We start from the raw sequence: 12,150 nt of genomic DNA, 5'->3' as shown, positions 1-12,150 counted from the left end.
AAATAAATCAACCTTTACGGTGCCATCAAACAGGTTATTCGCACGATATACAGTGTCATAAGGCATCACATCTGTCCTGTGACGGGGTATCATGAAGACCGCAGAGTTACAAGTGATATTGGTGGGAAAAAATTTGAGAATTATTTGAAACATAATCCGACCTTTATGGACGTCAAGACAGAAGATGGCGCGCTGTGGTATATTTTTTAAAACCTTTGCTGATTGTTTTGTTATTATCTGTGTAATACATTCCTACACATACGGTATCTCTCGTTGGCAAAATAAATTGTTTTATTGAATATATAATCAAGTTGTTATATAAATAAGTCAATATGCAATTAAAAAATATTTTTCTTAAGAAGGTAGGCTTCAAATAATCGCCTAGTATGGAGTCTTCGCCACTGGTATAGACGGATTGTAAATGAACCCTTGAATAAGTAAAAAGAAATGCTTTAAAAGAGTAATCACTCTTTGGGTAGACAACGATTGCATTGATAGCATACCCAGAAGAAAACGAGTTAGAAAATTATCATAAGGAATGAATCCGTATGTCCCTAAGTAGAGAAATCTAAGAAATCTATTGTGGATTCGATCCGATTTCATTATGTGGACGGACCTGTGAGGACTCCAAATAATGCTGGCATATTCGAGAACACTCAATACAAATGATACATATAATGTACGTAGCACTCAGACATTTTCGAATGATCTTGAAACCCCTTAAAGAAGAAGTGAAAAGAATGCTTTAAAAGAGCGATCACTCTTCGGGTGGACAAGGATTGCATTGATAGCATACCCAGAAGAAAACAAGTGGAAAGAATCCAAACAAAAAAGCACCATGGCCGACTCGTATCTCAAGCGAAAAATTAAAATAACGCCAATATAATTAAATGTTAATTTGTTTTGAGTCGGGACAGCTTGGGTAGGGATTTGTCTACACAAATAACATTTAGGTATTTCGATGTCTTTGTGTCCAAACCTGCGGCAAGCTTTTCCTGAGCCAGCTGTTAAGGAGTGGTGGGAGACCGACAGCGCTGGCGTCCATATAGACCATCCCGCAGCGTGACACAGTGGCGGGGGAAGCGACGGCCAGGTCCTCCACCTCAAAGATCATCCTCTGACACTCTGTCAGCTTCATTATTTCTCCGCTGGCTAGGCATAGCTTTTTGTTGTCATCCAGCACCTAAAGAGATTGTAAAAAGTAATTCACAATAAGAATACATAGCTGAATAATATACGAGTGAATCAATAAAATCACAATATTTTCACTGTGCCGATGGAGACACCCTTTCGCGCAAATACCGTACAGAGCCAGCTTTCAATTTTGACTTACCTGCACCTTAGCGATATACTAATGGGTCAACACATCTTGGCTGCCAGTGGCGAAGGATGGAGGTAGGCTGTTAAGATCCAACATAAGTGCATCTACCTATTCTTAATTTAACGAAAACAAATAAGTATGACTGAAGAAGTGTGCACTATTTTTGTCGGATTGCCCGTAGCATACCTAAGCTACTATGGTTTGGTTTAGGCAGGGTTTAATTGAATTTTAAAAATTAACCAACACCATCTGCAATTTGTATTTTTAGTTCAATGAAAACAAATTAGTATGACTAACAAAGTTTAGTGAGCACTATTTATGTTGAATCTTAACAGCCTACCTCCACCCTTTACAACTGTTGGCAGCATACAACAGCATACAGCTTATTGTCAAAAACTATGTAGATGTCAAATCTATGTGAATTTGGCTATACAGTAAATCAATCAATATATTTAATTATCGATACATTGCGTTTCCACCATGAGTAATTGACAGTTAACACCATAGAAAATCCTTTATTCATGATAATACATGATTTTGAGTGTTATTTTAAGTTTAGAACACTGATTTCCAACCAGGTTGAGGCTTGTAACGAAGTATCACTTGGAACCTATTTACGGATAGTGTCGGCCAGAACGGGGTTCCGTGAGATTTTACACAAAACGATTCGAGGGCTCCGCCAAACAGAAATGGTTAGGCATCACCAGTTTAACCAGTAATAATTTTTCAACTTACAGTGTTCATGTTTTCAATCCAAACGGCATCGACGGGGCCGTCAAAAACATACCAATACTTGTCTTTGGTCTCGGACGCGATTCCCTTGCGGACAAGACTCGACAATATTCCGTCAGTCCTGAAAATATGTTAAATATTAACTGTAGATTTTCCGATTCACACATATAGCATCGCTGATATTTAAAGTCTGGTCATTTTGGTCCGAACTAAATATTGTTTGTTCAATATTTACATTTTGATAGGGTTGCTATACGCCACGGTAGCGAACCATGCCATCTTACAGAGAACTTGAGAACATATCATGCATAGAAGAATATAGGTGCATATCCCCATCTTCTTGCGGTCATAATTACAACCACCATTCTATACAGTCCACTTGCTTTAAAACTTGCTTGCTTTAAACGCTTGCAAACACACCTTTTGCCACTAGAAATTTATAAACCAATACTGTCAAATCTTCATACTCAATAATGGAATTGACTGATTGAGTGAATCTAAAATTAATCTATTGAATTACTTTTGACTTTTGACAGATTGACGCCGTTAATTTAACCATCATTAACCTTAATATTCTATTATTATAGTTTCCTTCTTTGAAGGTGAGAGCTTACCATTCACGAGTTTGATCGTCAAACTCCCCGTAAAGTTGACCCATCGTGATCGATTTTGGGTTGAGAGTGTGGGTGGAAACCATAGTGAAAGGAGTTCCGTCAGGGCATGGTTTTCCTTTCAACGAAGTTATGGCATTCTTCAATATCTCGTAACACTGAATTAATATAAACATACTTTGATTTTCATATTCTCTATTTTTTATTCAATCAATAATACACGTCATGATTAAACAATGCAATATTCTTTATTTAATGTAGGTAAATAATTTACAACAATCTCAGAAATAGAAGAAATAATTCTGCACTGATCTGTGAGTTTATTCTAACATCACTTATCCAAAAAGAGCTACATGTGATAAATACATCACATTTATCACTTTATGTATTCGGGCAGTTAATTATTACAATAAGTTAACCATCTGAACTGTCAAAGAGTTTTAGAGCGAGATAGAGTACGTAAATTTTACATATTGAGATGCAAGATCCAATTGTTTTGAAAAATAATTACATCCCGGCCGCCTTAATTTATAGTTCCCAGCGAGCTGTCAAATATCGAGTTGCTAGTAGTAACATATTTGTTTTACTACGCGTTGCAATCGCAATAACATGACTAACAGAATTGTAGGTTATGTTGATATGTTTGACGTTTCAATAAAAATTTTGGTGGATACACTAGTACGAACATACTCAAATTTGACCGACACATCTACCGACCTAAATTTTATATCGAGGTTCTACTGTAATACCATTTATTTCAATATGCAACAAATCATAATTTTATACAAACAGTTTATCATATTGCGTTTCAATTATTCATAATTTACATGTAACCAATACGATAAGAATCGACCGCGAAAGCCTCGATCAACATTAGTGTATGCTATTTTTTTCGACTTACTTTGGTCTTTCCGGAGCCAGCCGGTCCCACCAGCATCAGTCCGTGCCGGACAACCGTCGTTTCATATAATTGAATTACTTTATGCACATATCCTGCGAAAAGTACAATATATTTAATAATTTCACAATTCATTCTGTAATTAACAACATGAGCGATCGAATCCCGATTAGAATCTCACCGGTTGGATGAATCTTAAAAATGGCAGAACTAACCTGCCATTGGTGATGCCGATTGGGAGCACAATAACTATGTTCAATCAAATCGCTTCAGATATTGATATATTCCACTTACGTGAGATGAGTTTAGGTGGATGTTGTTTTATAAGTTTTTAAGATAGGGTCTATCAACCTAGTTCACTCTGTGTGCTTCCATGTACTTTTATTTTTATTATTTACTCATATTATCGTGTATTTTTTATGAATTTATAATTTGTCATGTTCATTATAATATATGCATTAAAATAATTTAAAAATAATTACAAGATAAAAAGAACTTTTTATATACCACGTTTTTGAATTTTCTGTTGAATCATATAAACTTGACAATTCTATGTATTCTACTGAATAAATATTATAGAATACAGAAATGTCATTTTGACATTTCATATTGATTTCCATAGTAACGCACGTATATATTAATAATTTAGTTGCTAGGACCCACTTAGCAATCAATAATAATGAGTAGTAAATATTACTTTTAACGATTTTTTTCCGAAACATACAAAACAGAATTAAATGAAAATGAATTCAATTCTGCTTAAAGATGGCCAAAAGTATTAAAAGAATGCATTGTCGTCGTGTTCTGATATATTCTAAAAGTTTCAAATGTCTAGCTAGTCGGGAAGTAGATAAAAATCTTGGACAAACAAGAAAAAATCTGTACCGAACAAACAAGAATACGAGCTAATAAAAACGTGGTAAAATAAAAATCATCAGACGGGGTTGATCCACTGCTGGATGAAGGTCACTCCTAGCTCCCTCCACTCTTCTCACTCCTTAGTTCTTCGCTGCCATGTACATCCACTGAATATTATGAGTTCGTCGATTCAGCGAGTTTTAGGCATCCCTGTCAACGTTTAGTGGCCCTTGGTTACCACTGTATGACAGCATTAGTCCAGCCACGTCCTGCCCATTGCCATTTCAAGTGCTTAGTGACCACTATCACATTGTGTACTCTTTTCTACTTCCTTATCCATTGGTTTCTATTGTAATCATTCCGCGTTATGCTCAACATGCACTTTTCCATGCCATGTTGTACCACTCTTAATTTTTGGAATTCTCTCACGTTAAAAGTCCATGTTTTACACGTATACGTGAGTGTTGGTAGCACACGTTGATTGAATGCTTTACTCTTAAGATACAATGTCACCTTTGAAGATGCCACTCCATGCCAGTTTGATTCTGCGAGCAATCTCGTCATAGATACCACCGTCAATTGAGATTTGTTACCCGAGATAGACATGATTGCTGACCTGGTCGTTTTGAGTTTTAGTTTTGTAGTTTAAAGCAGAAATAACATTAAAAACCTCAACCTAATTGATGGTGAATTCGTCCCTTTCTTTAGGGTCCAATTGCATAGAATGTTAATGTCAAAAAATATGTAAACTTGTCAGCTTGTAATAAATGCGTTTGAGAATTCCATTTTTAAATGCAGTGTTATGTTGTTTTTTCAATCAATAGGTACTTTATAAAAAATATACATTAGAAAATATATGAAATTACTTACTAAGGACTTCATCGCATCCCAATTTGACCATCCAGGTTCGTATAGATGTCTCCAAAATTCCATGATCAACTTTTGGATTCTCCACTAGGGGAAAGAGGTCCGATATTATTCCTAAAATGTTAATTTGTACATTTACTAAAAAAGTATTTATTGAATAGCAATACACATCTTACAAATCAGGTGACAGTTATGTGATGCGAAATCAAAAATGAGAAATCAATCATAGGAGCCACAGAAGTGCTCAATCTTCCAATGCCGACATCGGCTTTCACAATGTTTTCAAACTTTTGGAGGCCAAAATCCACTTTAAAACCTCTCACCCTTTTAAAGCCCGATGTTCACTTGGAGTCACTCAACTGTTTGGAGCCAGACATCCACTACCAATAACAATCATTAGCAGAATCATACACTGGATCAGCCACGTGCATAGAATGACAGAAGAGATTCCAGAAAGGGGACTATGTATACAACCCTCGAGGGCAAGAGAAGACCTGGAAGTCCGAAATTGAGATGGCACTGAATCGTCCAGGATGCCATAAATGATGATGTGCGTGTCCCCCACATCTTGAAGCGGGCCCCCAGGCCAGGATCTTGGGCGGGCCCTCCTACCTATCGCTATGGTTAAAGGCAGTCTGACTCTCTCCAGTATTGTTTTTCAAATGGTGTTCGAGGTCAAATAAAATTCAGTGTAATTTAGATTTTTTAACACATCGAATTATGGAGTTGTCGAGTATTACTTAACACGTCCCAACAACCATATATTTTAAAATGGTAATAACTTCAAAGTAAACTAGCGCTTATTTTTGCTATTAGAGCAAATTTAAGATGTGTATTTATCTCATTTATCCCCCCTGAGCCCGGGCCTCTAGGCTAGAGCCCTGTCAGCTCCCCCCCCCCTTGTGGGGGCCATGATGATGTGTATGCAGAAATGGGTAAGTTTGTGACTTGTTCTCGTTTAATCCTCCGTTCTTAAAATAATATGATAGACGTTGCTTATATTAATGTAAATATACTACCGTTGAAGAGGATCAAGTCATCTTTGGTAAATTTGGGAACGTTGACATCCTTGAGCGCCCTCAGAATAATCTGGTTTTCATCCAACGTATCGCCCAATTGTCTGATCAAATTGCCGGCGACTGTGATCACCGTCTTGACGGCTCGCATCCCGAAGTCGTAATGATCCTAAAATGAAAATGATCATTGCCGTCATCATAAAAAAATTGTATCACCATTTGTGCAATTTTATGCCCACGCTACTATGATAAAATCACTCGTGGCTTTCACTGTTCAGTGCGTAAGGCACTGGCGTTTCATCCGGGGCCTCCGAGTTCGAATCTCGGTGATGTCACAATATATTTATATGATTTTCTCAATAGCCTGGGTGTTTGTGATTGTTTCACTACACTACTGTGATTGGGCCTCCATAGCCTGTTTAGTGTTAAAAAAAAATATTATTATGTATGTATATATTTTTATATTGATAAGAAAATAAACCTGAACGCTCAGTTGTTCCGAGCACAACTTGAAGGTTGTGGTTGTCTTCTTAGCCAACATCTTGGCGTCGGAGAATCCAAACGAGAAGAGTGAGATCTCCACGATGAGGGCAAAGTTGGGTACCATCATAGACACGGGACGGAACAGCGCCTTTAGATTGTCAGGTAGCTCGGCCCTGCCTGGAAATTAGCCACCGTAAGTCTAATAATATAGGGTGACTGATATAGTAATTGGCCGTGTTATAGTAATTGGCCATTTCAACTTCTAGTTGATAAAATAAGGTCACCTTTTCTCACATTTGTCGCCATGTATAGCTCCCCCCTCCTCTTCTTAGTATGCCATATTTCAGAAGTTACCACCAGAAGGTGCTAGTGTCTTCTTGGCTGTCAAACCTAAAAGTCTGTGAATTTGTGTGTCATTTCTTAAAAAATCCTTAAGGTAAGCTGCTTTTGAAATACTTAAAAAACTCTATGTCCCAGCATATGTGTGTTTTTTACAAGATATTCTATTGACCTGCATTACATGGAAACCATGGATCTAATTGTTTTTGACATTTGCAGCAATTAACGTCACTTTTTAAGGGTGGCTAATAACTGTATCTGAAAAAAGCGTGTTTTACAGTAGTTGGCCAATTATGCCAATAACTGTGTTTTAGAAAAATAAAAATAAATACTATTTTTTTACATATTCTGATAGAGCTATGAAAATTAGCTGGTACATATTTTTTTCGTGTAATTGTGACACCAATGAACAGTTATTAGCCGGGTGGCCAATTACTACGAGGGTGGGTCAATAATTCCTTAGAAAAAAGCATTAAAACAGTTTTTATTTTTGTATTTTTTTTTTATTTCTCAACATAATCTCCTTGGAGCTCAATACACTTGGTTAGACGTTTCTCAATTTTTTTTAAACCGTCAGAAAAATAAGTTTTCGGAAGGTCCTCAAAATAAGCATTTGTCCGATCGATGACTTCTTCATTTGAAAAAAAACGTTGTCCACTTAGCCATTTTTTTAAGTTTGGGAAAAGGAAAAAGTCACTGGGGGCTAAATCTGGCGAATACGGTGGGTGGTCGACCAATTCGAACTTCAATTCTTCAATTTTAGCCATTGATCGTAAACATGTGTGAACACGGGCATTGTCCTGATGAAAGAGGATTTTTTCCTGTTTAAATGAGGCCGTTTTTCTTCAATTTTGTTTTTTAGCTGGTCCAATAAAGATGCATAATAATCCCCTGTTATTGTTTTTCCTTTTTCCAAATAGTCAACGAAAATAATTCCACGTGCATCCCAAAATACAGAAGCCATAACCTTACCAGCTGATTTTACGGTTTTCGCCTTCTTTGGACATGGTTCGCCTTTCGCAATCCACTGCTTTGACTGTTCTTTCGTCTCGGGAGTATAGTGGTGTATCCATGTTTCATCTACAGTCACAAAGCGACGAAAAAATTCATCCGGATTGCGTTGCATGAGCTACAACAGGGCTTTAGAGGCCACCACCCTATTGCGTTTATTGTCGACTGTGAGCAAACGCGGCACCCATCTTGCAGAAATTTTTTTCATGCCCAATTTGTCATGTAAAATAGAAATGACGCTACCTTTTGAGATCCCTGTAACCTCAATTATCTCACTCAACTTTAATCTTCGGTCACTTAACACTATATCGTGGATTTTATTGATCATTTCTGGTGTAGTCACCTCTACAGGACGTCCTGAGCGTGGTTCATCCTTTGTTGATGTACGACCACGTTTAAATTCATTTAACCAGTTATAAATAGTTGCAAGTGAAGGAGCAGATATGCCGTGAACTAAATCCAACTCATTTTTTATTTCCTTTGCTGTTAACCCTTTTATATTAAAATGTTTAATAACAGCTCTAAACTCAATTTTCTCCATTTTCCATTTTTCCATTTTCCACAAGCAAATTTTTTTTTTAAATGTACGAGAAACACACAACAACCCGACCAATCTGATTGAAACTTCGCAGCATACTGAATCGGTAGTGCCGCTGCATGAAAACAAACCGCTTACAGTACTAGTCGCGCCACCTGTCGGCTTTTCTAAGGACTTATTGACCCACCCTCGTATGTTCGTCATATGCCAACTACTGTATTTTTTTTGCAGATTGTACATGATGTCAAAAAAACCCTATATAGCAGCCAGCAGTTAGATAAAGCTCATGAGGAAATTAAAGATAATATATCTGTGAGAGCTACCGCGAAAAAATATTGCATTCCTCGAGCTACTTTGCAATTCAAAATGAAAATTTCTACAATTCGAGCTGAATATGGACCCCATCTATACTTAACCAAAGAAGAAGAAGAATGTGATCTTGTAGAAAGGATAATAATATATGCGACCTGGAAAACAAAGGATTTCCCAGAAAAAAGACGATATTGTGAATAGCGTGCAACTTTTTTAACGAAAAATCCACGACCGAACCCTTTTAACATTAATAAGCCAGGGATATGTTGGTTGTAATCTTGTTTTAAAATGTCATCCAAATAGTCGAAAGAACGAATGAAGCAAGTTCACGTGTATGCAATTGGTAAAGGAAAGACAAAAGAACGCATTTTTGTATTATTTACATTATCAGCAAAATATGACGACACTAGATTGCCAGTTCCAGATACCAGTCATTTTATTCGTCGATGTACACAAAACGCAAATGACGTACGAATTAAGTGTAATATTATGTAACACATTGCAAATCGACGTAATTGCATTATATCGTAATGCAACGAGAATACTTCAACTAGTTTTTGGACCGGTGAAGAAAATGTGGAAGAAGGCTGTCCATGAGTGGTCTCCAAAAACATTTTTTTTTCAAACAAGTTGTTGATAAAATTAAGCCGGAAAATCTAATTAATGGTTTCAGGGCAAGTGGTCTCTTTCCTTTCAATGCAAACGCTGTTGATTATACAAAATGATTAGCAAAACGAATTTTAACTAACCAAAATTCTAACATTGATATATAAATGAAGTCAAAACTATACCCTTTGATTTTTTCAAAGAGGTTGTTGGTGAAGAGAGAATACAACAATTTGAGAATGATACACATCAGATAGGCGGTGAAAAAAGCTCCAAAATTTCAAACGTTTTCTATCAATTGTGGCAATATTTTAATACGTCACAAAGAACATGCCCCAAAATTAGACACTTGTGTTATGTGGTACCAAGTGATGTATCTGCCATGATTTGGACATATCGACCAGAGAGAATCTATCGGAAGATTCTGACTTGATGGATACAGAAGTGATGCTTAACTTGTTTAAATTGTCATGGTTTTCTTTATTTACTCTGAATTGTTAATAATCAAAGGTTGTGTTAGCACTTTTAAACACACATTTTGATAAGATTTGAAGTGGCCAATAACTATAAAAAGGGGGGGGCAATAGCTATAAAAAAGTGGCCAATTACTGTATTTTTGCTCTCCATCTAGATAAACCGTAATAATCAAGAAATGGGCAAAGTAATGAAGTATGTGTTAAACAAAATGAAAACGCAAAGCATTGATCAGTACAATTCCATTCTGAAACTTCAAAAATGTTAAATATCAAGAAAGTTAATACCAGCCAAAGTAAAAAAAATCCTTAACCGGCCAATAGCTATATGATTCACCCTACACTTTATTTACATTATTACTTTCAAGTATAAGTTGTTATATTTTAAACGGCTCCAAAGCTCGTTGATAGCATTATAATGAATATTTTGTTCATATATCGCTACATAGGTGTTATTTGGTTATAGTTGAAACAGTAGATGCATTTGAGGTAGCTTTACTACATGCTGTTGACAAAACGACAAGCTGTGATTGGATAATGTACATATTCAGTATTTACTTCACCTGCATAGCCCGGATTCATAGTAATGAAGACAGCGCACATTGGCCGTAGAGCGATTTCCATTCCTTCAAACATGAACTTGGTCAATCGCTGCTGTTGCGCTCTCTGTATGGTCACAACCTGTTGTGCGATCACCGACAATACTTCAACATCGATGCGGTTGAATTCGTCAAAACAGGCCCACGCCCCAGAGCTAAAAATAATATTTCATTATATTAAGAGACTACTAAACGGTAAAAGGGCGTAACCCACACAAATCAAATTTCACGGGAGACACAAAAACATTTTTGCTATAGTTTTCGGTCAAAGTTGAGAGTGCATGAAGATAATTATTTTGATGTTTTAAGTTCCCAGTCTGATATTAATTATTGAGGTAATTAAAGAAAAAACCAATAAAAATGATGGTTAAGTCTTTTTTCCAACTACAACTTTCTTTTTAAATAATTCGGAATTTGCAGCTAACATCATTTGGAGATAGTGTGTATTATTCGTGTTCAATGTTATTATACAATAAAACCTATTTTGAAAAAACTGAGGATTAACTCCTTTTTCCTTTCATGTTGTGATTTTTGATTTAAAAAAAGAAAAAATCGTAAAAATAAAATCACACAAACGAAATCGAAGAACTAGTCCTATATCCAGTCAGCCAGTGGAATCGACAAGGCATCCACGCAATAGCCTCCTGGTTGGACTGGTGTTTGGGCGAAACTCCTCCGGGAAAGGCATACATGTTGCGTGACTCCACAATACTCTTCAAGCCCTATTTATGCATTATATAAGCACGTCTGGAATGCCCATACCGGATTCGGTTCAGAGACGCTATAATTAAACGGAAGCCTAAAAAAGCTAAGAAATTAATCCAGTGGATCCATAATTACACAGATGTTCCTTACGCCTGATGCTGGCCATATTTGGTGGTGATGTTATAAAAGCATAGAGCGGGCGTTATGTGTTTAGATTTTTTTTTATATATTTACACAGGCAACAATGTAAGCGTAGAAGGTAGGGTGGCAATAATTATATGCATGGCTACGTTAAGTTGTGTGTCCGATGATGTTGACATGAGTAGATACTTCAGGACCAGACTGCAACACAATATTCAGCAACAGAATATACTAGAGCAAGTGCAGTTGTGCGCAAAGTATTTGAGTCACACAATTTTCAGTATTTTACGGCCCCCTCCTCTCATTGTAATATTTAATTGTTTTAAAAATATTCAATTTATTATGTTTGGACGCACACCATGTAGGTGGATCCATTAAAGCATTTCATACCTGGCCAAACCTTTGAAGAACTTCCCCATGGCCATGTAGTCGAGTTGATCAGAGCAGTTGAAGACTACACATTGAACTGCCAAAGCTTTTGCAAGGTCCTGTAAAAACGACATACAACGAAAAAACGTATTGATTGAATATAATAAAATGTGAATTAATCTCAATTGTACGACTTGGACTTATAACTCAACAATCGGGGGATGGCCATACCAAAAGAACGAAATCATTTTATCTCGTACAATTACTTAGG

At 36.5% G+C, this 12,150-nt stretch overlaps 1 protein-coding gene across 1 annotated transcript in view; it reads right to left on the bottom strand.

Annotated features, from left to right (window-relative positions):
- LOC147069798 (dynein axonemal heavy chain 1-like) overlaps positions 1-12,150 on the bottom strand; it is a 112,427-nt gene that overhangs the window by 60,048 nt on the left and 40,229 nt on the right. Inside the window, exons 30-38 of the mRNA XM_085950347.1 lie at positions 11,901-11,998; positions 10,629-10,819; positions 6,785-6,963; positions 6,307-6,472; positions 5,291-5,401; positions 3,566-3,657; positions 2,668-2,822; positions 2,057-2,174; positions 980-1,183 (exon numbers count right to left, since the gene is read on the bottom strand). Of these exons, the coding sequence (XP_085806473.1) occupies positions 980-1,183; positions 2,057-2,174; positions 2,668-2,822; positions 3,566-3,657; positions 5,291-5,401; positions 6,307-6,472; positions 6,785-6,963; positions 10,629-10,819; positions 11,901-11,998 (1,314 nt within the window). The remainder of the gene's footprint in view (positions 1-979; positions 1,184-2,056; positions 2,175-2,667; positions 2,823-3,565; positions 3,658-5,290; positions 5,402-6,306; positions 6,473-6,784; positions 6,964-10,628; positions 10,820-11,900; positions 11,999-12,150) is intronic.

This window comes from Rhyacophila brunnea, unplaced genomic scaffold (genome assembly GCF_057557595.1).
Source record: "Rhyacophila brunnea isolate RB1 unplaced genomic scaffold, BYU_Rbru_1.0 scaffold_23, whole genome shotgun sequence".
NCBI lineage: Eukaryota > Metazoa > Arthropoda > Insecta > Trichoptera > Rhyacophilidae > Rhyacophila > Rhyacophila brunnea.
This window is presented reverse-complemented; position numbering and strand designations above follow the sequence as displayed.